Source organism: Phytophthora cinnamomi (assembly GCF_018691715.1).
Source record: "Phytophthora cinnamomi strain GKB4 chromosome Unknown Contig76, whole genome shotgun sequence".
Taxonomy (NCBI): domain Eukaryota; phylum Oomycota; class Peronosporomycetes; order Peronosporales; family Peronosporaceae; genus Phytophthora; species Phytophthora cinnamomi.
The window spans coordinates 104,384-128,927 of record NW_027151009.1 but is presented as its reverse complement, the minus strand read 5'-3'; the positions used below and the strand labels follow the sequence as shown (position 1 = coordinate 128,927).

At 50.6% G+C, this 24,544-nt stretch overlaps 8 protein-coding genes across 8 annotated transcripts; 3 read left to right on the top strand and 5 right to left on the bottom strand.

The window, feature by feature from the left end:
• Positions 1-923: 923 nt before the first annotated feature.
• Positions 924-1,969, bottom strand: IUM83_17843 (uncharacterized protein; the record flags this gene model as incomplete). The annotated part of the gene is made up of 4 exons (XM_067942811.1): positions 924-928; positions 1,000-1,167; positions 1,236-1,282; positions 1,356-1,969. 4 exons carry the CDS (start codon positions 1,967-1,969, stop codon positions 924-926), a joined length of 834 nt encoding a protein of 277 aa, XP_067785721.1.
• Positions 1,970-6,523: 4,554 nt separating this feature from the next.
• On the bottom strand, positions 6,524-6,967 carry IUM83_17842 (putative secreted RxLR effector protein; the record flags this gene model as incomplete). The annotated part of the gene is made up of 1 exon (XM_067942810.1): positions 6,524-6,967. The coding sequence occupies one exon, from the start codon at positions 6,965-6,967 to the stop codon at positions 6,524-6,526; it is 444 nt and encodes a 147-aa protein (XP_067785720.1).
• Positions 6,968-11,415: 4,448 nt separating this feature from the next.
• Positions 11,416-12,141, top strand: IUM83_17841 (uncharacterized protein; the record flags this gene model as incomplete). Its single annotated transcript, XM_067942809.1, has 1 exon — positions 11,416-12,141. The coding sequence occupies one exon, from the start codon at positions 11,416-11,418 to the stop codon at positions 12,139-12,141; it is 726 nt and encodes a 241-aa protein (XP_067785723.1).
• Positions 12,142-12,243: 102 nt separating this feature from the next.
• IUM83_17840 (TD and POZ domain-containing protein 4) lies at positions 12,244-13,593 on the bottom strand (the record flags this gene model as incomplete). Its single annotated transcript, XM_067942808.1, has 1 exon — positions 12,244-13,593. One exon carries the CDS (start codon positions 13,591-13,593, stop codon positions 12,244-12,246), a length of 1,350 nt encoding a protein of 449 aa, XP_067785722.1.
• A 1,221-nt stretch (positions 13,594-14,814) lies between these two features.
• On the bottom strand, positions 14,815-16,545 carry IUM83_17839 (uncharacterized protein; the record flags this gene model as incomplete). The annotated part of the gene is made up of 1 exon (XM_067942807.1): positions 14,815-16,545. The coding sequence occupies one exon, from the start codon at positions 16,543-16,545 to the stop codon at positions 14,815-14,817; it is 1,731 nt and encodes a 576-aa protein (XP_067785789.1).
• A 338-nt stretch (positions 16,546-16,883) lies between these two features.
• On the top strand, positions 16,884-17,585 carry IUM83_17838 (Phox homologous domain; the record flags this gene model as incomplete). The annotated part of the gene is made up of 1 exon (XM_067942806.1): positions 16,884-17,585. One exon carries the CDS (start codon positions 16,884-16,886, stop codon positions 17,583-17,585), a length of 702 nt encoding a protein of 233 aa, XP_067785776.1.
• Positions 17,586-18,015: 430 nt separating this feature from the next.
• On the bottom strand, positions 18,016-19,305 carry IUM83_17837 (Equilibrative Nucleoside Transporter (ENT) Family; the record flags this gene model as incomplete). Its single annotated transcript, XM_067942805.1, has 2 exons — positions 18,016-18,161; positions 18,264-19,305. The coding sequence occupies 2 exons, from the start codon at positions 19,303-19,305 to the stop codon at positions 18,016-18,018; spliced, it is 1,188 nt and encodes a 395-aa protein (XP_067785744.1).
• A 532-nt stretch (positions 19,306-19,837) lies between these two features.
• On the top strand, positions 19,838-20,539 carry IUM83_17836 (Phox homologous domain; the record flags this gene model as incomplete). Its single annotated transcript, XM_067942804.1, has 1 exon — positions 19,838-20,539. One exon carries the CDS (start codon positions 19,838-19,840, stop codon positions 20,537-20,539), a length of 702 nt encoding a protein of 233 aa, XP_067785777.1.
• Positions 20,540-24,544: the final 4,005 nt, after the last annotated feature.

Below are 24,544 nucleotides of genomic sequence, written 5' to 3'. Positions count from 1 at the left end.
TCGATGATACTTTGACTTCACTCACTTTCTGATGCTTCCTCTTACTGCTTTGGTTGTGACCCTTCTTGTAGCGGGCCATAGACCGACTCCAAAGATCGAAAAAGAGGCAAGGGACTACCACCGGGTAACCAAGGACCGTTATACTTCTACAAAGTTCCGCTTTCGCAGACACAATGCAGGCGCCCTGGTGCTAAACCGGCTTCTAGTGAAAGCCCAGCACACAGCGAAGGTTAGGTACAATCCGATATAGGCGGAGGCAAAGCCCCTACGTGGTATTTCCACCGGCCAAACGGAGTGATAATGTACCCACTTCTTCGAAGTGTGCTCCTCAAAAGCTGCACGTTCGCAACCTAGAGCTTCCCCACGATGTGGCTGGCTCCAATAGTCACAGGTAAAACTCGCTTCCCACGATGTGGCCACGAGAAAACCTTTCTTGAACTTGAACCGAAGCTTGACACGGCAAGTGCTACTATGTCACACAAACCGATGCGAAGACCCGAAGCTTGAGGGCGCAGTGGCGGGCGCCCGTCGAACACTTGAGAGGAAGATTGGAAGTTGAAAAGTGATTGATTGAATCGTTAGTTTGGCGTCGGCTCATTGCCGCCGCACAACCAGTAGTTCTTGGCGACCTGGACACGCAAACAGTATCCAGGTCCCATCCTAACGTCTATCAATCTCAGATCCTAATTCTATCCTGATCTACCAATGAGAATCTACTAATCCAAAACGTAGCTTGATCCAAATATGCGACTCGCGTCCCATAATCAAAAGTTCGGCTCGAAAACTTGATTCTTGCACATCTCAAGGATTTTTAGCCAATGAGGTCGCATAAAACTCCATGTTTATGTCTCCCATAATCATGATTATTCTTGATATTGACCAGTAGGATAGCATGTAACGAATATAAACCATGCAATGTTTTATTACGCTGTACAGCGTAAACAGAAAGGTATGCATTAGCAATTGACGTGGGAGTCCTCTGCCATCTCATTGGCAGACGGACGTCCACGTCACAGCCGAGCACCCGAGTCAACATCTCCGACACGTCGTCCAGCGCTTCCTCCCAGTGCTCCTGAGCGCGGCGAAGGATGCCGTATGCTTGCTGGACATCCGCGAAGTGCGCATCTGCCAAGCGGACGTCTCGGAGAGCGTCGTCGAGCTGCGATCCTGGAAGAAACGGAGAATATGGGTTAGTAGCAGGCTAGATCGGACCCAGATCGGAGAACAGTACTCACGGAGGTTGGTGATTTCGGAGTCGTGCGCCTGCTGAGCCCGTTCAGAACTACGGCGGACGGCCGCAAGGTCGGATCCAGTGGAATAACGCATATCGTGAGATTATTAGCGGGCCGATCAACCAGAGCGTGATCGAGTACTTACGCAGACGGGTGTCTTCGGTGAGGGCCGCGTCGAGGTCGTCCTGCGACTGATCCAGCTGGCGTCGGGTACGCTGGGTCTCGGCTTCGAGGGAAACAACGCGGGCTTGGGCGGCATCGCGAGCAGATCGGATCGGACTGAGGGCTCCGCGAGCCTGGCGCAAGTCGGCTTCCAGACGATCGACATCTTGCTGAAGAGAAGCCCTAGTCAGAGCCCCGGGATGGGGGACGATCTGTGTTGGGGAGGTCGATCGGGCGGCGGATTCGGTCGCCGTCAGATCTGCTTGGACCCGATCTAGGGTACGCGAGGTGACATCCAGATCGTGGCGGGTGAGATCCAGGTCATGTTCTTGAACCGTGATCAGCGATCGCAGGTCAGCGATCTCCGATGTGGCCAGATCGAGGTTGTGTTCCGTGCTCCGGTTGGAGGACAACGCCCCTTCCAGTTCCTGTCGGGCGCGTGCGAGGCGCCGATCAAGGTCCTGGATCTCCGCTGCCTGCTGGTCGATTTGAGACCGCAGTTGCGATGTAGACGAGGAACCGGTGACACTGATTACTTGCTGGAGATCGTCGATCTCGGCATGCAGGCGGCGCATTTCTTCGTCTTGGGCCCAGCGGTATCGCTCCAGACGTCGGAATTCCGCGGTCAGCTGGTTTACGATGGCGTTCAACCGGGACCGATCGTCGATCAGTGTGGCTCGCGAAGCATACGCAGCCTGCAGCTCTTGCTCCAGGAGGGCGATCCGGCGTGGTCCATTGCGGGAACTTCGAGTGGAGTGTCGAGAGGCGACGGAGTGTGCCGATCGAGGCGAAACTGGAGGCGATCCCTCGCCCCCAGGTGGGGTGGAGGGTCGAGCAGGCGATCCGCCGGGCTGATGGGAGCTCATCGAAGACCCGTCTGAGCCGGAAGTAGAAGACCCAAGAGTGAGGAAGAAAAGCAGAGACGCCTGCAGTGAGCCGCCGTGCGACACGACTTGCGGACGGGGGGCGACTGTGGTAAAGCGTCAATCAAAAAAGGTTCCCGAAGGGGACAACGCACATCAATCGCCGGCCCGGACCAGGACGGACCCGGATCTAGGAAAGATGACGAAGAAGGAAGGCACACATGGTCTGGCTCAGTGACGACCGGGCGTCAGGCGGATGAAGGAATCCGATCGGATGTGGTCACTATCGATCAGAATAAGTAGAAGCCACCGGATCTGGAGCCCTGCCCCCCCCCGGAGGGATTAGAGCCGGAGGGACACACGCGTGGACGTGGGAAACGGCAGGATCGGCGGAGTGGGACCGTGACGGGGCGGGATCGACGGCCGATCGATACAGATTACCGATCGAGCATACGGGTTCGGGAAAGATTACCGATCGGCATACAGGTTTGGGAAGTTTCGCGATCGGCATACAGTTTCAGGCCGATCGCCGATCGACGAAAGATGGGAAGCATCAGAAGGCACAGCCAGGGCAAGGATCCGGTTAGCGTCCAGTTGTAGGGTCAGAGTAAGGATGGTAGGCTGTAGGGTGACACAGGCTAAACGTAAATCAGAGCTGAATTTGCATCCAAGAGCACAAGTCTTCATATCTCGGGGAATCGCATTGGCCTACAAGGAGAAGGTAGTTGATCTAGAAGTGTGGGCTAAGTCTGGAGTAATACATTGGCCAGCTTTCCCCACTCTAGTGATCTACTATTTGTGTGCAAGCCCTCGATCGACCGGAGTTATTTGCTTGGCCGGCGATCGTTTCACCTCCCAACCGAACTCGATTTCGCTATAGGAAGCGGCAAGCAACTCAAGGAAAGGAAGAAGGAAAGAAACGCCTACAAACAGGCAGCAACAAGTCCCGGATCAACTCCGGGTCACTCGATCGGAGTCGAAGACACTCGATCGAGGCACACAACCGGACGCAGAGCGAAGATCACCACGCTGCTCCACCCCATTTCCCCGCGTCACGCCAAGACAGTCGATCTTCACCAAGCGCTGCATCTTCGGAGCCCCGAGAGAGTAGATCCAGCCCTCCGACGGGTACACAAGGTGAGACCAAGTTCAGCCGATCATGGATCGTTGGGGGACCCCTCCGTTAGTCGGTGTCTGGGCATTGGTGGGAAGCCCGATCTTGCCTTAACCAGATTTTGGCAGATCTCGCTACACCACGTCTGTTCCGCCAAATGTTGGAGTCTCATTCGGTTTCAAAATCTTGGAGAGCCGAAGCTCGAGCTCATCCACCGAGTAAGTTGGGGTGTTTGCAGGCATCCGGCCCAGCACGTCCCACTCGGGATACAGCTCGGAGTTATTGGCTACATTCGCTCCGGTTTCATTACCCCCAACCTGCATAGTAGAAACAGTAGCACGAAGGTCAGTGAGTTCCTCGCGTTGAGCTTGTATCTCAGCGCGCATCTGCTCCGTTCCTCCTCGTATTTCAGTCAACTGCTCTGAGTGATCTCGCATTGTAGCATAGCTCCGATTTGAAAACTGCTGCATTTGTTCTATCACTTCTTGCAGAAGCTGATTCGTCCGATTGCTTGCTCCACGCTCTCGTGGTGCCGTCGCTCAACACGGGTGGCAAATGCCGCCACCGTATCGGTCAGAGTTGTCTGGTCCCGTTGCAACGTGTGGAGAGTTTCCTCCAGCCGGGACAGATTAGTCAACAGGTCACGGACCTCTTCCACCTCGCTCGGATAAAGACTGGTAGAAGTTGTATCTCCATATTCCGCGTTAAATTCGTCGATGTTGACGCCTTCTGTGTCCATCCTGTCCTCTCACTCGTGAAGCTCTACAATGTTACAAATATGGTGGCACCTACACCGGATAGGACGATCCCTCGTAGATGTTGACATTCACGGTTTCTTTTAGGCGAGGAAACGAAGTGTTGGAGAGCAGCGGACTTCGAACTTGCGCTGCTCCAGGATAGGAGGCTGGGGAGGTTCTTGCGGCTTGGAGGAAACTAACGAAGTGATACATTTTTAAGGTTAGCGGGGCTTCTCACTGCTTGTGACTGTTCATCTTCCAAAACGGACGCCTTCTCGCTCGCAGTTCCCCGCTGGCCCGTTACAACCGTGACAATATGATCATATTGCATGTCCTCGTACTTCGTCACGGGGAATATCTCTTGATATTCCTATTCCAGTTATTCTCAAATGAAACAGCCCCAGATGAGGGTTCGACTAATAAGGGTAGACGGTGTATTTCTGACATTTATTTCAGAGCTAAGAGGCGGCGCCAGGGAGTGTGTGAATTTGCCAAGACAAATACCCATCGAATATTGGTCATATAGTGATTACCACATTTTTCTGCTGGATATACATGTAATAACTTGCACAAAACCATAAATTACCTGAATGTTACTTGTGTCGTCCACCTCAGCTAAGTGCGAAATATATTATCCAATAAGCTCGTATTCTTGAAATCTATTAGCCAATCGCATTAATCCGATGTTGCACGAAGGTTAACCCATGCGATGCCGCTCCAGAATCGAACAAGGGCTCTAACTACAGAGATGGTTTTGCTCGTCAAAATGGCGTGAAGCTGAGGATGGAGGTGACGAGTGGTCCTGCCGTGGCCGCGATTTGTAACCTGCAACATTCGTATTACTTCATCACTTTCTTCACAATTTACATTTGCAAATTCTCTGTAAAACAATGTAAGAAGATACTTGGTAGGACTATCCGTTAATTTCTCTGTGTACCCGGTATCAAAATGGTTGGAAATAAGCGTAAATTGGCGAGACGTCGGCTGTTGCATGCGCATCGTGAGAAGCGCCAGTGCGTTGGCGCTGAAGATGCAAGCTTCTTCGGTGCATGGAGATGTGGAGCATTTGCTAGCCCAGCTTCATGAATGCATACAAATTAAAGCAGAAAGCGTAGACTTAAAGAGTAGCAAGAGAAGTAAATTAGAGCAGAAGAGTATCCCTGTCTGACCTCGAAGCGTAGCAAGAGCAATCATGTCTTGACCTTCACCAAGTTGGAGCAGAAAGCGTACTCGTGTATACATTGAAGTCGCATGATAGGACGGCCCCAAGCGGTCCGTCACGCTCTCCTACCCAAGTCTTCAAAACTCGTCTTCTACACATCATACATTGCAGTTAGATTAGTGAGAGAACACCCCGACGTTGGAGGGTCGCACGATCGCGAGGCATGAGGCAAGGTTGGCGAGGCATGGTCCTCTCTCTCCGAAAGCCATCGCGAGTGGTTCCTTGAAAGCGTAGCTGTTCCGCCGCTGCTGGGCCTGCTCCTGGAAGCAGGCCCAGGAATAGCTACATTTTCGGTGGTGAAGGTTCCAGCAGTTGGTTGAGAATTTCGAAGTGTGAAGACAGGTAACATTCAGGTAGCCATCGGCCACCACATACACACGTAAGTTTGTGTTGCGTTAGCTACAATCTGTGACCTATGGACTCAACGCCAACGAAATAATATTGGTTAGGCTGTTCAGCCAGCTAAAGCTGTCCTCCCAGTATTATTTTATCCAGGTCTGACGTGCAACTATCATATCTCCATTTGGCAGAACTACGGCAGACCCCCCTGCAGCCTGTGCAACGGCGCTCTGGCGGCTCAGGCAGATCGCGACAGACTACGCCGAGTAGACGCCTATCGACTCGTACACGTGTGAGCGCTCTCGACCGATTTCACTGATCGGAGATGGAACCCCGTTGGCGATATGAAGGGTTTTTGTAGCCGACATGTTTGGGACGGGTTTTGACATTGATACAGTGTCGATAGATGAAGTGCGACTTCAACGACAGCCGGACCTGAAATTGCCTCTCAAGAAGTTGAAATCGTAGTAGTGGTCGGGGTGAGGCAAAGCCTAATCGTTGAATAAAGATATTAACCATTTCCTGACCCTACAGCTACAGGGGTTACGAAATACTCGCTGATACAACTTGAATCGTATCAGTGTGGAAACTCTATTCCTCCGCTATTAGTGCCATAGTCAGTCGGTTAAAGGGGGATGCACAGCACTACTACTCGTGGTACATACGAAATAGGGACGCGGGAGTCAGCATAATGAATAGTAAAGGAGGAATGGTCGCCATCATCAAAAACATACAAAACAAAATCGAAGCCAAAACAGTGAGTAACGAACAATTCGAGGCCCTCTATTATTCGCTGGTAACGAGAGAAAAAAACATGTTGCTTGTTCAGGACTCCACACTTTGACAGCAGAATGTTAATCGGTGATGCCATTCTTCCTACGCCAATTCGCGTTGTGCGCGGCAGTCTCAGCTCTTTTGTTTTCCTTGATGATAATGTTGAGGTGCGTTTGCCAGGCTTTTAGATCTTCCGCTGCGAACTTTGCGGTACCACTCTCTATGTGCTTGAAATTATATCCCAATTTTTCAGCCTTTTCACGAAGACGTTCGAGTTGCTCCGGGGTGAAACGGTCAGAGAAACCGCGTTCCTCATCAGACTCATCATCTTCCTCAGCAGTGAAACCGCGTTTCGCAGAGTCATCGGAGTCATCGTCCTTGGCAGGCTTGTTGTAACTTCTCAGACGTCGCTGGCTCAAGCCGTCGCGCGCCACGGTGATCTCGGAATCCATGGTCACAGCGATCGCCTCGCTTGCGAAGAGGAAGGAGGCTGCGGCAATAACCAAAACATGAGAGAGACGCATGGCGTTCGTTCGTTGTTGGGCTTGGGGATCTGAGCGCAGGAAAGCAAATTGCAGAGTGAGGGAAACTGGGGACAGCAACCGCTCTCGCTTCCGGTAAAGTTTCGAGCTGGTGGATATCCCTAGCTGTGCTCTTGTCTCCGTACGGTGCCTCTGTACTGGTACTGCAGTATTAGACTAGAACTACAGTAGCTGACAAGAGCTGCAAACAGCTGTATCTAAGATATTTCTGCAGCATGTCTCAAAATGAACTCAAAATCTCGGTTCCAAGGCAAAGAGGAGTCGGACGGAACAGGCAACACATCCGGTTTATTAATAAGGTCCGAATTTGCCCAAGGGCACGTTCTACCGTGATGAACGCTTCACATGTGAAGTTTAATCGTTGTTGTGAAGGCGACAACTCTGTCATTGTTGGATTTGACGCTCATGACATCCGTCCGATCTAATATAGCCAAATCAATGGTTTTTCATAGGTTATATTATAATCTAGGAAAACCATTGATTTGGATATTCTATAAGTAAAAACAGGTACTGTTGTCGATCGATCAACAGCGTCACTGTGAACCTTTTATAGTGAGTTGAGACCAAAAAGTCGGAGGGTACAAAGAGCATGTTAGCAACTGTGGCTAACAAAGAGCATATTAGCAACTGGGGACCACATGCTCTCCCATGCTTTGGCCTCAACGTGGGCACTCACAATTAATTACAGTCTTTTGCCTGAATAAAGAACACCTGATATATATTCAAGGCCCAAGGTCATCGGACTATACAGGCAAATCATCTGCTTCGATGGCGTGTCAATTAGACCGAACTGGGCCTCGGCCCAAGCGGCAATTGACTAGTAAGTCTCTTGCAGACAGCCAGGTCTTGCTGCTTCGATAATCTAACACGCTTCTTGAACGCCCGTTTTCGTGTGGGTATCACAGGCATGGTTGCTGGAGAATGTGTGGAAGTGAATCAATCTTGGCGCCTTTCAAGGTCATTTACGCGTGCAATGCATGGATACCAGCTTTTCGTCGATGTAATCTGTTTGCGGTCTGTGATTGGCGAAATCGTTGTAGATACCATCTAATTAACGGAATCCCAAGTTCAACCCTTCTTGTAGCAGTGCAAGTGGCTACAACTTCAGTAACATCAGAAACAGAAGGTTATCAGCTTCTACCTGTTCTTTATTCAGGCAAAAGACTGTATAGCATAGTAAGTCCACAGTGACGCTGTTGGTCGTAATATGTAACTTACATGTACACAGCTGTGATTTTAGATTGAGATGGGAGCCAGCTCACAGGATAAGATACTAAAGAGGGTCGTCGCATCATGTTTGAAGTTGCCTCCAGATGTCCGCAAGCAAATGACGGGTTAGTCTCGGAACTCACTAGGTCAACAGTGGCCGTTACAATCCATTGTAAAATCGCTAAATGGTGTCTGAACTGTGAAAAAGAACGCTGTGGGGCCCAAGAGCGACGACTTCGAAGGCGTAGGGTGACCCTGAAAAGCTGGATTTAGGGTTCCATAAGAAATATGCGCATTTGCGCTGGAATAGCAACTTTTACATGTACCTATAGATTGTCGAGGTTGATTTTATGTGTACAACACGGTATATCGATAACTTGCTATTATTAATTTTGTAAATGCATTGTAAATGCATGATGATGATGTACATGATGATGATGTACATGATGATGATGTACATGATGATGATGTACATGATAAAGTACATAAAGATGATGATTCCTCGCAATGTCGTGATATTGTCGAGGTTTGGTCTCAACGTGAGGCAATGTGAGACAGTACAGTACCATACAGTACCACTGGTACCGTACTGTACGGAGCCAAGAGCAAAGCTAGGGATATGCACCAGCCGGAAACAGTCTAGGAACTCACTAGGTCAACAGTGGCCGTTACAATCCATTGTAAAATCGCTAAATGGTGTCTGAACTGTGAAAAAGAACGCTGTGGGGCCCAAGAGCGACGACTTCGAAGGCGTAGGGTGACCCTGAAAAGCTGGATTTAGGGTTCCATAAGAAATATGCGCATTTGCGCTGGAATAGCAACTTTTACATGTACCTATAGATTGTCGAGGTTGATTTTATGTGTACAACACGGTATATCGATAACTTGCTATTATTAATTTTGTAAATGCATTGTAAATGCATGATGATGATGTACATGATGATGATGTACATGATGATGATGTACATGATGATGATGTACATGATGAAGTACGTAATGATGATGATTCCTCGCAATGTCGTGACGTTGTCGAGGTTTGGGCTCAACGTAAGGCCATGTGAGACAGTACAGTGCCATACCGTACGTAGCCAAGAGCAAAACTAGGGATAGACACCAGCCGAAAACTGCAGCCGTGGCATCGTATTGTATAAATGTACCTCAGAGGAGTAAATTTCACATGTGAAGCGCTACTTCGTAAGCACTGCTTACGATAGAACGGAGAAAGAGAGATGCCCTTGAGTTAGTTCGGACCGGATGCGAGGATACACCACCACAAGTGTTTCCTGTTCCGTCCGACTCCTCCAAGCCTTGGAAGCGAGATTTTGAGCTAGGATGGTGTCCATTTTGAGACATGCCGCAGAAGTATCGTAAATACAGATGTTGGCAGCTCTTGTCAGCTTCACTGACTAATACCAATACTACAATCCTACAATACAATTATAGTACTTCAGTACGGTAGTGTACTGTACATACGGAGCTAAGAGCAAAGCTAGGGATATACACCAGCCAGAAACGCTACCGGAATCGAAAGCGCTTGCTGTGCCCAGCTCAATACAACGTGCTTTACATATCTCAAAAGCCTATTATAATACGAACGTTCTGAGCCACCTCCCAACTCGCATTTCTATTGGCTAAACCAAAGCAGTAGGGCATGTTCCGAACCACTTGTTCTGGGAATACTTCCTGCAGGTGTTCCAGCCTCGGCACATTTGTGCTATGGACGATATCACAGCAGCAGTGTTGGACGATACCACAGCAGTAGTGTTGGCGGTAGTATTGGCAGCTTGCGTAAGTTCGGTCGTAGCAATGGACGATCAACGCGGCCTACGCCAGCCGCCCACGGCTACCATGACATTTCCAACTTACACCTTCGAGCGAGCGCTACGCACCCCTGGAACGGGCTGGTTCCGCAAAAAGCTGCGCTGTGACAAGAAGTCATTCCTACGCATCTACGAGCTGGTGCACGCTGAGTGCCCGGACGTAGCTCTGAGCGCAGGGCGCTACTTGAACAAGCCCAACACAACGTTCTTTGGAGTTTGCGCTTCCAGTCAACTCGACCCCTAGCCATTTTTCGTTGTGGAACGCGCGGCCTACCTGAACAAGGGCCTTATTGAGCGGCTGCTGCTCCTTTCCAGACTATATATGTTGGTCCATCATACGAGAAATCGTGTCCAGCAAGAATTGGTTAACCACCTCCATGGCATCTCCAAGACGTCATCTTTTCATCTCCCATAGCAAGTCGGTGTAGTCAGCCTGTACCCACAACTTCATCGAATACGCGCTCGAACGGGTGGATACGAGATTTCCCAGCATTTGCCCGAAGCCGATCTCCCTGAACGTCTCGAGCGTGAACTTGTTCATCAGCTTGTGGTTGTCAAGGTCTCGCTAGCCCGCGACAGAATGTCCATCACCGCATGGACATTCTTCTGGATAATTGGCATCATGAAGTCTCGCAGTGCCCGTGCGCTGAAGAGGTTCACGAGCACTCGATGGTGGAACTTCCAGCGGTCCCCGTTCACCAGCAGGATGCTGTCCCCCATGAAGTCAGAGTACACGTCGTGCATGGCGACGCCCTAGCTAAAGTTGCCCGCCTGCAGCTTGAGCACCTGCTCGAAGTGCTCGGGCCTGGACATGTAGACGAGGTTGCTCTTGCCAATTAGCTGCCGCCCGTCGCGCCGAGTTGGCAGCCAATTGCAGCGTGTTGCCCGGACGGGAGAAATGCCACAGACACTGCATCGTCCGGGATGTTCTTCCTCGAAGGCTTTGAACTGCTAGCAACTAGGAGCGCAGCAGCGCTGCAGACGCCGCCAACAGACCGAACAGGGCGGGGCTGAACTTGGCTTTAAACAGCGAAAGGGGGGGGGGCAGCAATCGGTTTGCGGCTTACCGTAGCGTGTGAGAGAAGGCTCTGGGGTGATACACTGCAACCGTGGTGTGTGTTGCGGTACTCGTCACACGAGCTTGTTACATATCCTGTTCAACATCATGCACATGGCTCTCTTTTCCGTATTTCACTTGTACTGCAACATCATATAACCTTATATGCCTCATAGAATTCGAGAATGTAGCCATCATCGGAAATCGAAGCTTCAACATTACAGTTGTTTCCGCCAATCCGCGCTTAGCCCATTTTCGTCCAATCCGCAGTCGTCTCTCAGCTCTCTCCGCCGCCAATCAACTCACTCTTGCACTGGACCGACCGGCGCAGACGACACTTGAGCATGGCCGGCGACGCAGGCTCCGCGGCGGCGCTGCCCCTCGTGGGCAAGAAGCTCATGAGCCGGCTGGGCGGCATGGCCAACGAGAGCGCGGCCGCCGAGGTGTCGGACTTCGCGCGGCGGCAGATGGAGAAGATGGGCTGGTCGGCCGGCAAGGGCCTGGGCAAGAACGAGCAGGGCGTCAAGTCGCACGTCAAGGTGAAGCGGCGCGAAGAGCTGCAAGGCGTGGGCGCCGAGAAGAAGGCGGTGCAGGAGCAGGGCAACCAGTGGTGGTACAACGTGTACGACCGCATGGCCAGCAAGATCGTGGTGGACGCGTCGTCGGACGAGGAAGGAGAAGGAAGCAGCGAGAAGCAGAAGAAGAAAAAGAAGAAAGATAAGAAGAAGGACAAAAAGCGCAAGCGATTGGACGAAAATGAGTCGCCCAATCAGAAGTTTCGCATCCCTACAGATGAAGAGCTGTTCGCGGCCACTGGCGGCAAGCTCTTCGGGCGCCGGGCGTACGGCTCGTGCAAGGGCAAGTTGAAGCGCGACGAGATGCAGCTCAAGAAGGCCAGGAAGGAGGAGAAGGACAGCGAGGAGGAGACGCCCGTGACCACCGGCAGCGACTCGGAGGAGGAGGAGGACAAGGAGAAGATGAGAAAGAAGAAGAAGAAAGAGGCTAGGAAACTGAAGAAGAAGAACAAAAAGGAGAAGAAAGACAAGAAGGACGACGGCGACTCGGCATGATTCGGAGTGCTGGTCCACGTGGATTTAATGAATTTATACGTTTGGATACAGCTCGGTGAATGTTTCTGTATCCTGGATGGCGGAAGGAGGAGTTGAAGAATGTCATTTTGTTGTCGTGGGCGGCTGCACCTGGTTAGACTCGGACTCGCCGTCCTCCTCCATTAGTCGTCGGATCTCGGTAGCGTCGCGCTCCATCCTAGCTAAGTAGAAGTTGCCCTGGTACGTGACAAAGTCGCCGACCTCGACGTAGGTGAGCAGGAGAATTTCGCGGACGTGTGCGGCACTAGCGATGAGTGCGTGAAGCATGGCTGTATCCTCCGAGAGGCTGGCGGTGGAGTGTCTGCGAGGGCCTGTGAGGGTTGAGCGCATCAGACGCAGCAAGTCTTCGTGTTCCGTGACGAGCGCTCCTGCCGTCTCCCAGAGTGTGACTGCGTCCGGCAGCTTAGTTGAATACCCGAGCGACGAATACTTGATGGCTAGGTCCAGACGCTCAGTCGTGGACAGCGCCAACTGCTTCCACGCCAGCTCGAAACGCGTGCTCCAGTACGGACTCATAGGCACCGGATCCAAGCGCACCACTCCACCTTCGCCATCGTCAGTGTCTGCAGTGGCGATCGCTTCGGCTTCTGCGTCGGGACTGTAACCATACCACAACGTGAGGAACTCGACGTCTTGCGGTGACAGCATGCACAGCTGAGCGAGGAGATCATTGCGTTGTGCTCGCATCGCGGTTTCGCTCTTTGCAACAAGAGAAATCGCCCCACGCCGGTTTGCCATTCGGTGCACGCCGTTCAGCAAGAACTTCCATTTGGCGGACGCTCCGGCGGCGTCGCTCTCGGCTGTACTGATCATGCGTTGTCGGCGTAAATGAGACGGAATCTGAACGCTCGGTTGGACGTTTCCACCGCCTGGTTCTTCGCTGGCATCTTCGTCGTCGACAAAGTAGCTTGCTGAGGTGAGGGAACTGCGAAAAGATAAATCCACGAGGTACTGGAGATCAAGGTGCCGATGAAGTTCTGCTCGAAATTCTTGATGTGCATCGTGGGTACTGTCATACAGTTGACGCACTTCGTGGAGAAGAATAGTTTCATCGGATGCTGCAGCGACGAGTTTTTGCTGGTGGAAAAGGTCGCTAGGTGCTGGAAGAGGCTTCTCGGGGGCAATAGCCAGCGATGCCAGCACAAAAGAGACTGGAGATCTCTCTAGCGGAACTGAACGCCTGTAGAAGCATTCCCACTCGGCATTTGCTGCTGCGTTGCGTGGTTGAGTGTTGTCGTTCAGCTCTGTTGGGGCAGGAGGGGGGAGTCGAATCGGCTCAAACGCAGTCAAAGGAGAAGACTCGTCGACGTGAAAGTGGCGATGCCGCTCCAGTGCGTCAAGCACTTCTTTCGGAATCGGATACTCGTCCAAGATTCCCTTCGTGGGTGGTACGGCTCCAAGTCGAGTAGACATGATGTAGCGCACCCGTGGCTCGTGCGGCTCGCGTTTTGTAGCAACATCCGCAGCATCTTCTACTGCTGATGGTGCTACTGGGCGAGAACGAAAATGTGTAGCCTGCTGTTCTTCATCATTTTCTTGGCTGGCTTCATTACTTCCCATCGCCGCTGCGACTTCGCTATACTTCGGGAATTGGACGCACAACAGCGATTGTGATGAATTGTCATCGCCATCTTTGTCGTTATCGCCGTCGAGACAATAGTCGGCTGCTGAGCTGGATCGGTGTCGTCTTCTGGATATGTCGATATCGTCGACTACAGCCCGTGTTCGAGGTGAGATAATGCTGCTGGGTTTAACCCGCGAATTTCTGGAGATGCTGTTACTCGTGCTGGGGGCAAACACAGAGTTTGAGCGATGCTCACGGCGTTTACTCACTGTCGTGGCAGGCGATAGGGGGGTTTCTTTTTGAAATGTCACGTGCAAGCTGGCTGCTCGCATTGCTGCAATGGTCTGTTCAGTATACAATCCGTGAATCAAATGCATGTAGCAGACGATGACAAACTAAGGACAAGCGCGAAAATGCTCACGTTTTCGGCGATCTGTGCTGGGACCACCTTGCGTTTGGCCTCAACGACCAAGCGGCTTTGCAGCAAAGTATCGAGCGTGGAGATCGGAAGGACCCCCGAGTTTTCTCGTTTCGCTTGAAGTTTTTCCAGCCGTTCTTGGAGGGATGTTAACTTATCCAACACTATATCCTCAACACGTTTAGCAAGCTCTCTACGTGCAGAACGAACTCAGTTCAACTAAACTGAGGATTCCACGAGGAGTACTTCCTTACCGGTTAAGCTCATCGGTGAATGAAGGTTCGTAAGCCTTGTAACTTGTCCAGGGCGACAGCAGAGGCATCTTCGTATACAAATTAGTCGTCCTGCTAACGTTCAGTGGAATAGATTTTACTCGTCACCTGTTTCAGTTGTTCTCGTGCTTGCTGGCGCTCCTGCTCGGCCGATAGCGTCGCCAAAAATCCCGTCGATGGTTTCTCCGTCTGAACATTGCTGGTTGATTGCACGATTTCGGTCTGTTGCTGCTTGGCACGCAGGGTGCCTCCAAACACTTGAGGCCTGCTCATGTTGCCAAGGTAGTTTGCACGTACGATACTACAACGACGCTTCAAGGCCGCACCAAAGTAGGAAACGCATGAAGTTTCGGTAACCTCTATTTATCTGCTTTCGCTACCTAATCTTCGTGAGACTTGCTCTGTCCCCGCAGCGCTGCCACCTGAGCACCTAGAAGGTGTCGTTCCTTGATGTAGAGTGTAAGCACCGTTCCACCGAAGCATGTCGCCCCCACAGCAATGTGAACAGCGTGTCGTACCAGCGATATCTGGCCATCCGCTTCGGAACTCAGCAGGACATGTTGTGAAATCGCCGTCACCGTCAAAGACGCCATGAAGGTGAGCAGGACAAGTCGGTGAGGCAGCGATCGACACCAAAACGCAAGTCCATTGACGAAGCGGTTCCTGCTTTGAGCTGGTGGGGTCACCCGACGGAAGTACGAAGCCAAGAACGTCAAGCAGTAGAGGATGCGGCAGGCCATGTTCACGCAGTTGGCCAGAATGAGTCCAAGCGTCCCCCAGTCGAGCACTTGCATGAACACGAGCGCACTGAACGCATAGATGGCAAAGAACACGCCGAGCAACTTGTTCAGTCGCATAAGCTCGTGATCGTCTCCAATGGCGTGCACCACCGCCTCGCAAACGCCATTCACACCGAGGAACGGAATGTAAGCACAGTAGACAGCCAAGGCTGCACCCACACCCTGCCTTGCCTTCTCGGCTCCATAGAGCAACAGCACCAACGTGTACGCGTAGGTAGTACCGAAGCAGACGAACAGTAGCCCCACCAGGTTCATCATTTTGAGTAGCACGAGCAGCAACGTCTGTCCATCCGCCAAGCTTTTCTTCTTGGTCTCTTTTTCATCCATTTCATCCTTCTTTTCGCTCTTCCGCTTCTGAGCAAGCGCAAGCTTGCTGAAGATGGTCTTCGTCGCCTCCTCAATCGGCAGGAACACAATCCTCGGCACGAGCGAGCCCAGATTCGACACCAGTCCGTAAACTCCCATGTGCTGCAGTGACGCGAAGCCCGTGAGCACCCACTTATCCCCTTCCGCCAGCAAATATTTCACTCCGCTCTGCACACTCAGCGGCACCAGCAGCGTCATCAGCTCTCCATGACACCAGTCCGCGTCTCCCTCGGGCTTGCCCGGCAGCAACTGGCCCATACTGGTCAAGGCGAACTTGCCTCCTTCCGACGAACCGTCATAGATTCTCCTCCAGAAAAACACCGCAAACATCACCAGCAGCGTCAACGCATACGACAGCTCAGCAATGCCGTACGCCGTCAAACTCAGCTCCAGCACCACGACACCGACGTACTGCACCGCCGCACGGACCAAAAAGGCGGCGCTTTGAGCCGCCACCTGCCAACTGACCAGCACACTTGCATGTGCCAACACGAACATGGGCTCTGCCAGGGCCTCGATCATTGCAGCGCCGCAGTACATTGCCAGCACCGCCGAATATCCGTCCAGCGCCTCGTCCTCCTTCACGGTCTCCGTTGAGCCCGAGACCGCCGAGTACGCCAGCACGAACGCCGCCACCGCCCAACTGATGGCGGTGGACAGCCACGCAACGTTCACCAACTGTTGCAAATGAGCTTTCCCATTGTCCCCACCCTTGGAACTCGAGGAGTCGAGCGACGGCATGCGCAGGAACGCCAAGCGGAAGCCATCGCGCAGAAGGAAGATGGAGGCCAGCGCCAGCTCCAGCCGCACGGTCACGGCGCCTGTCACGCTGAGGTGCAACTTACGCAGCACCAACGAGTTGGCGGCAAAGGTTAACACGCGCTGCAGGAAGCGGTAGGAGCCGCCACGCACAGCCCGGGACAGCACGCCGCCAGCGGAGCTCATGGTCGTTGCGTTGCGCAGTCTGACGTGGCAGGGCTTACGGTGCGGCTTACGTTGCGCAACTTGAACCGTGACTTTAGTAACGGACGAATTTTGAACGCTGATTGGTGGACCAACTTCAACTGTCAACAATGGTGCCGTGTGCCGCATTGCAATCCAGCACTTCACAGATATAGAGACTAAACAATAGAGTTCTCTACTGCAGTCAAAATACCCACGTCACCATTGCTTGCCGACTAAAGGCGTCCTTTATACACGAGCATGCTGTTCAGGGATGGGGCAACGGCCACTGGAATACCTTCGTAGCTCGCAGTCAACCGCTCAAACGCCAATTTGGACAAATGGAAGCAAGTGACTACAAGACGAGCACGAATCTACCCCAACTCCAACCGCTGGTCACCGATAACGGTGCCGCAGTGATAACTCACTCCAGCAAACCAACAGAATCCATCCCTCCAGAGGAGGTGAAGACTGATTCGGGACCCAATCAACGGCCGCAGCTGGACTCGGAGGCACACCGACGATGGAGGACAAGCATTTCGATCGACTTCCTCAACAGTGTCAGCCGCATTGATATCCACAAGACACACTGTCAATGGGACAACGTGGTGCTCTATGAACTGGAGATTCATCGCAACCCGACATCGCCACGACAAGTGGCACTCCAGTCTGATCCAAATGATACGACACCGTCAAACCAAAACTCGAACTTTGAAGCCCAAGCATCGTACTCGGTCGTGCGGTCCTTTTTCGACTTTGAAGTCCTGCGCGGGAAAATTGTTGAAGCGCTGGGTATTTTGCCGCAGTGCACGTGTCAGTACTGCGTGGAATTTGTGCTATACACGCGATACAAGTGGGGCCAACCACGGGGCGTTGTCAAGATCACAACTGGTGTTCGAAAGCGCAAAAAACTTCTAGCTGCGTTCATCCGAGACGTCCTGGCCATGGGAAAGCGTCGTGTCAAGAAGACTGGGAAGTACAAGTGCCACGCGCAGGAAATCGTGCCAAGTATACTGGAAAGCTTCCTCAGTCCTCAAACTTAGCGGGTATCGCTGATGCAACGAATCCATATACATGTATGTGGTGGGAGAATGTAGCACAGTCACCGGGCTCCGATCTACAAGGTATGGTACGAGTGTTACTAACTCGTCCCTATGCAGGACTGACGACACTACCTAATTGATCTATGCGTGCCGAACCTTACCTCCACCAATGGCCACAAATCCGAATTTACTTGCGATTTTGAACTAGCGACTACAGTCTGCTCGAAAATATGCTCAGTATTTGTCTATTTACATCATCGATTGCCTTGTACACCTTCATCTGTTGTATCTTGTAGGTATTTCGAACGAACTCAATGTGTTTTGTAACGATTATTTTTTTGGCCTTGTACAAAACGAGTTATTGTCCTCAAAACCAGTGTTGTTAGGCCGATCTGGTAACCAATGTATGTTTCCTAAAGGATCACAACATTTACACACCTAGGATGTTGAATCCGTCCACAAAGAACCCGAGCGTCGACCCGAGGGTTACACCCCAGAAGAAAAACATCGCGACCAACGAACCACCTGACTCGCGATCGGGAGTATCAAGCATCGTCGGGGCCTGGCGCATTGTTACTGTTGTGAGGAGTCCATTAGAAAGACCCAACACCAAGTTGAGTACGACGGTGTATGGAACAGTGGCAATGTTGCCGAACCCAAACACATACAGTGGCGTACCAGCAATGCCCATCAGCAATAACGGGACGAACACTACGCGCAAAATTGATAGCGTAAGCGCCGAATTTGTGTTGACACTGTCTTTGAAGAAGAACATGGGAAGCGCTCGGCCGAAGAAGTCGCCGTACTGAAAACTGCCAATGATACCTGGTGAACAGAACCAGTTCTTGGTAATGTCGTGATCGCCTTCCATGTATGGCTCTGCCAGATTCCGAGCGGCTGCGCATCCAACGCCTGGGTAAATGGTGAACGACACAAAGAAGACCAGAAATTCCGCAACGAGTGGAACCCAAATGATCTTGAAGACGTGAAAAAGTGTGCCGAAAACTGGCGGAGACGACGAAAGACATAACGAACTGGTCGCAATAAATTCTTCATCTCGATTCATGACGAACTTGATGCACGGCATCGACATCAATCTGCGATAGAGCAGGATAGCCGAGAGGACGATGAGCAGCAGTAGGCCGAAGAACAAATAAAACGATAGTTTGACCGAGTCACTGCTCTCTTGGATGCCGCCGACTGCAAGCCGCAAGACCGTAAGGAGCGTGACATTGACGATTCCAGCTGCTCCATTCCCAATTTGGACAGATGTCGTGAACTTTGGGTCCGGGAGGAGGGCCGCCATGGAGTAGTAAGTCGATTCAGTGAGCGCACTGCAAATGCCCGTCAATCCGATGCAAACCAGCACCAATATAGCCGTTGTTTTCTCGCTCATGAACTCGATGCCGCACAAAATGATGACGAGAGCGGAGGAAGCGAAAAATCCCCAGTAGCCTGCGTTCATGCGCGTGCGCTGGCCAAGTTTCTTGTCAAGGCCTGTCAGCGTCAGAGTAGTCTGGGAAATCACCATGGGCCAACTCTGGCAGAGTGTCGTCAAGAATGAAAAATCCATCCCCGAGTTCGCAAAGCGCTGGGAGAAGTAATCTTGAGTGCTCAGGAAGGAAAAGTACGCCCAGAGAGCAGTACCGTTGAGATACATCAATGCGAAGAAAATGAACTGCTGGTGGGTGATGAAATCTTGGTAGACGTCTTCGGGCATGCCGTCGCGGTCACGGCCGCACGCACAAGACACCTCGATTAAGGTATCGGATTTCGTGGGCGACCTCATTGCATAGACTTGGAACTTGAACTGGACTCGGAACTTGTACTCGATGATGCAAATTGCAGACTGAAAGGTATTGTCCTGGTGCTTAGCATCGAAATAGGCAACTCATTGTCCACAATAGGTATAATCTCATGTACTTAAGTACTAGTTATCTGGTCACGTCACGCAACGGCCGAGGCCTCATCTGGATTCATTGTTTGTTTTGATCCCCCCAGTCAACCAAGTATAGGATGTTCACGCACTCTTCACTGTCGACGGGAGATTTTAGGCTGCGGTAGCTCGAGTTCGACGCAAACACTTACGCGGATGCCCATCTCTGCACACCTGTGGACGCAATCGCTATGTAAGCAACGGGTTTTGTCGTGTAATCATTACACTACTATAATACCTGTCGACACGTAATCCATAGATTCGTTTATTTTTTTCTTTTTCACGTAGCGCAATCGCAGCAGTTGCAAACATACAAATGGAAGCAAGTGACTACAAGACGAGCACGAATCTACCCCAACTCCAACCGCTGGTCACCGATAACGGTGCCGCAGTGATAACTCACTCCAGCAAACCAACAGAATCCATCCCTCCAGAGGAGGTGAAGACTGATTCGGGACCCAATCAACGGTCGCAGCTGGACTCGGAGGCACACCGACGATGGAGGACAAGCATTTCGATCGACTTCCTCAACAGTGTCAGCCGCATTGATATCCACAAGACACACTGTCAATGGGACAACGTGGTGCTCTATGAACTGGAGATTCATCGCAACCCGACATCGCCACGACAAGTGGCACTCCAGTCTGATCCAAATGATACGACACCGTCAAACCAAAACTCGAACTTTGAAGCCCAAGCATCGTACTCGGTCGTGCGGTCCTTTTTCGACTTTGAAGTCCTGCGCGGGAAAATTGTTGAAGCGCTGGGTATTTTGCCGCAGTGCACGTGTCAGTACTGCGTGGAATTTGTGCTATACACGCGATACAAGTGGGGCCAACCACGGGGCGTTGTCAAGATCACAACTGGTGTTCGAAAGCGCAAAAAACTTCTAGCTGCGTTCATCCGAGACGTCCTGGCCATGGGGAAGCGTCGTGTCAAGAAGACTGGGAAGTACAAGTGCCACGCGCAGGAAATCGTGCCAAGTATACTGGAAAGCTTCCTCAGTCCTCAAACTTAGCGGGTATCGCTGATGCAACGAATCCATATACATGTATGTGGTGGGAGAAAGCAGCACAGTCATCGAGGCGAACCGAGTTAAAATAACCGAGCAGCGATAGGAATAAATGCTAAATCCCTTACTCTTTCAGTTATACCATGGCAAGAACACGAAAAAATCCGAATTTTCTTTTATCTGTTGGTGAATCCAGCACTGAGATTGCGTACAAGCCCTTTCTTAATGGAATCGGAGGTGATAAAACTCTCTGACGGCTGTTGTGAATATGTAAATTGAAGGGGAAGGACCTTCCTCGGTAACGGAGTGTGCACCAAGGTTCCAGCATCCAAATCGAGCGAACGAGCCACCTTAGGACCGCATTTTGCTGAGTACCACTAAATGGTACTCAAAATTTGAGTTTCAGCAGTATGCCTTACCCTACTGCAAAACCGCCAGATCCCCAAAACGAGTCAAATTACCAAAAAAAAGGTATGGTTCGATCCCCTTTCCCTCATTTTTTGCGCTTTTTTCGTGTCTTTCGCCGTCTTTTTTTGTTTGCTCCACTGTCTGCTTTCCAGTTACACTTTGCCAATCACCCTTTCCGAGTTGTTTGCATTCCTTGCCAGATCCTCAAAACGAATCAAATTGCCAAAAAAAGTATATGTAACTTAAAGTCCGTACTCTCTTTTATAACCTAGACTATCTACTCAATCCGTGGCCACGATGCAATTACAAAATACACTGTCATAATCGATTACGACACCCATAATTGACCTAATGCATTGGGCCTCGTCCTGATAAAGTTCTGCGAGGTCATCGGAAAGTCTGGAGATTCTAGGAGTCAGGACTGACTAATGTAGTTAAGAGTACGTAATGTGCATTTATATATGAAGATCCTCTCTTACCAGTCCTAAAACTGTGTTGTAGGTGTAAACGGGAGATACCGTATGCGATTTTAATCTGCCTTGAGGTCGTCGAGACAGCATTTTTGCCATTTGTGATAGCTAGAGAGACACGAATAAAATCGAGGGTTTTTCTGACACGCGTGAAATTCGCATTCATAATATGAGTTATGCACTTTTCATTTACTTCGCTGGTCCACGATAATTATCGTACGTACATACATAAAACCTTATCGCCCAGAGAAATAAATGAAAAGCGCCAGCCCAGTCAAAGCGTGATGCCATAACATGACCAGCCTCCACCCTGTCCGTTTTGTTTGTGACTTTCAGGTCTCGACGCTGCGCCAACGTGTCTGTGTATCACTGATATGATATCAGACATTTCCTTTTTGCGATCCAGAACACAATCGTATCCGTCAAAGCTGAAGATAGCACCAGATGATTTTGGTACACGCTGAATGAACGGACACATGAAATGATTGGTCCTCCTGTCCAATAGACCAGAAATTGCGCGCGACAAGGTTGTGTACACATCTATGATACTGTACTTGTATTAATATATTACCTGTAAGCACATTTATTGTATTGGCACAGATTTTCACTTCGATGGATATTCCATACAGTATCATGTAGAAGTATTGTACTTCGTAGTAGTTCTCAACATGTTAAGCATATATGCTCACAAGTTGCCATAACTGACACGCTCCCTTCATTACGTGTAAATCAGTCTCTCATGGCCCAGGCTCACATATCATTCCCATGCCACTTTTTTATTTTAAACTTAAAAAAGAAAAGCTAGGCCATTGTACAGCCAATGTTTTCGAAATGGGTTAGGGGAAGGTATATACTGATAACAAATAAGAAATCCCAAACATGGTGAAACATGTCAAGTATTCTTTCCGAAAAATATGCCGCAGGTGCTTGCACCCTGCAAGTACTTGTATCGGTACCGTATTTGAACCGTCTCTACTCGACTACGCTTGTGAGCAACTGGTAATAATTTTCAGGGACAACGAACTGACTCGCCTAATTGCAACATGAAGCTTGCGTGGAGTATGGATGGCTCCCCCTACACCGGGACCATACCATGGCTTACACAATCGAGAACCCTTGCGCCAGTTTGCATTGTAGTGTTGTTGGCAGCCATTAACAGGCGTTGCCTGTAAGAAGGGGCAACGATCGAGTGGGATGCCGAAAAATGATAATTCCGGATTTTTTTTAATGGAGTTGACAGCTCTGTAGAGAAGCATAATGATTAACTAGCGGAGCCGGTACTGCACTGCATGTATCGGTAGTACAGTGCGCGTCAAAACTATAGGACCACCCCTGTGCTCCCTCATAACTCAATCATTTTTTATCATTTTGAGGTGGGGGTTCGACAGTAGTTGTGAAAGACGCTGAGAAAGACCTGCTATGCGCTAACACTCGCATTTTTGTACTTTAACGGGAGGCTCGTATACAAGAAACTGTTTGTGCAAGGTCGACACAAATTAGGACCACCCCCATCCCAATACAAAATCCAATATTAACCGAAACCCCGTACAAGGCGATATGACTAGAGATTTGTAGTGGGCATACTTTCGGCAGTTAGTTAGACGCGTTCGCTCGTGCAGAACACGACAATTACTCGCGATCCTACAAGCAATCTATTAAGTGCACTCGGATGCGAACCGCGGTGTCTGACTGAGGCGTAGATTGTAAGGTACGAGTAGCTATCGACTGAAGCTCCCATTCACTGGTCGTTCTATATCAAATTATAGGGATACTGCTGACTTACCACTGAGACCTACGTTGGCGATCGCTTCAGGCTCAATATCGCTTATGAGGCTATGTCGTGCTCCACTGTTACAGCTAACACTATTTACAATGCTAGGATACTGTCACAGCGAGCACCCGAAAGCATGTCCACTACAAATCTCTAGTCATATCGCCTTGTACGGGGTTCCGGTTAATATTGGATGTTGTATTGGGATGGGGGTGGTCCTAATTTGTGTCGACCTTGCACAACAATTTCTTGTATACGAGCCACCCGTTAAAGTGCAAAAACGCGAGTGTTGGCGTATAGCAGGTCTTTCTCAGCGTCTTTCACAACTACTGTTGAAACCCCACCTCAAAATGATAAAAATGGATTGAGTTATGAGGGAGCACGGTGGTCCTATAGTTTTGACGTGCACTGTATCCTCCCCTGGTTATCGGTCTGTTTGAAGCTGCCGTCCTCGACAAGTATCTCAGCTAATGAACAGCTGGCAGACAAGTACCGCGAGTGTTGTAAAAAAAAGTGAAACGTCCCAGCAAGCACACAGTGGAGGCGCGTTGTTGCGGCGGCAGTGACACGATCTATAGCCTTCGCTGCATTTTACGAATGCTAGTTTGTTTGGTTTGAAATATTGAGCTTTCGATCTACATCTGCTATAGCATAAACCGATCAGTGCCGGAATTATTATAATACCTGCTCCGTCACTTTCCTCCTGTTATGCCCCTTCTTACAGGCATCGCCTGTTTTAACAGGCGATCCAGTTAAGAGGGTTTTTTTGGGGGGGAACTAAAACAAAATTAAATGCGGAAATTGTCCTATTTCAATGAAATTTTAGTCGGAACATAACTAGAATTTCTAATGACGAATGAATCAAGCCCGACTTTCGTAGCTGCACTGGTTGTGCCATGGCAAGGCATGCAAGCAACATGCCGATACTAGCGCTGTTTGAAGCATTTGTAGGGATTTGGAGGTATGAGACATTTGATAGTGGTACAGACGGCTCGGCCACGTGCACGTCTCGATGCGTTGGAGGGGGGGGATTTCTCAGTGGCGCAGAATTCCAAATGGAGGGGGGGGCGAGAAGACTCTGGTGGCGGAATCTATCCGCTCATTACCTGAGCCACAGAGACCGAGTGCAAGGACCGAAGGCGGTGTTTACTGCGCGCTCTCCCTGCCGAACTGCGCGATGGACAAATTGTTCTCACCCTCCCACGAGCCCACCGCCGTCTTGCCGTCCTTGTGGAGTCAAGGCTACACATTGTGGAGAGATGGGGACACATTGTGGAGAGATGGGGCAATGCAGACCACTCTACCTCCTCGTTTTCCGAATTTAGACATGCATCGCATTCACACCAAGGGTAATCAGGCGGA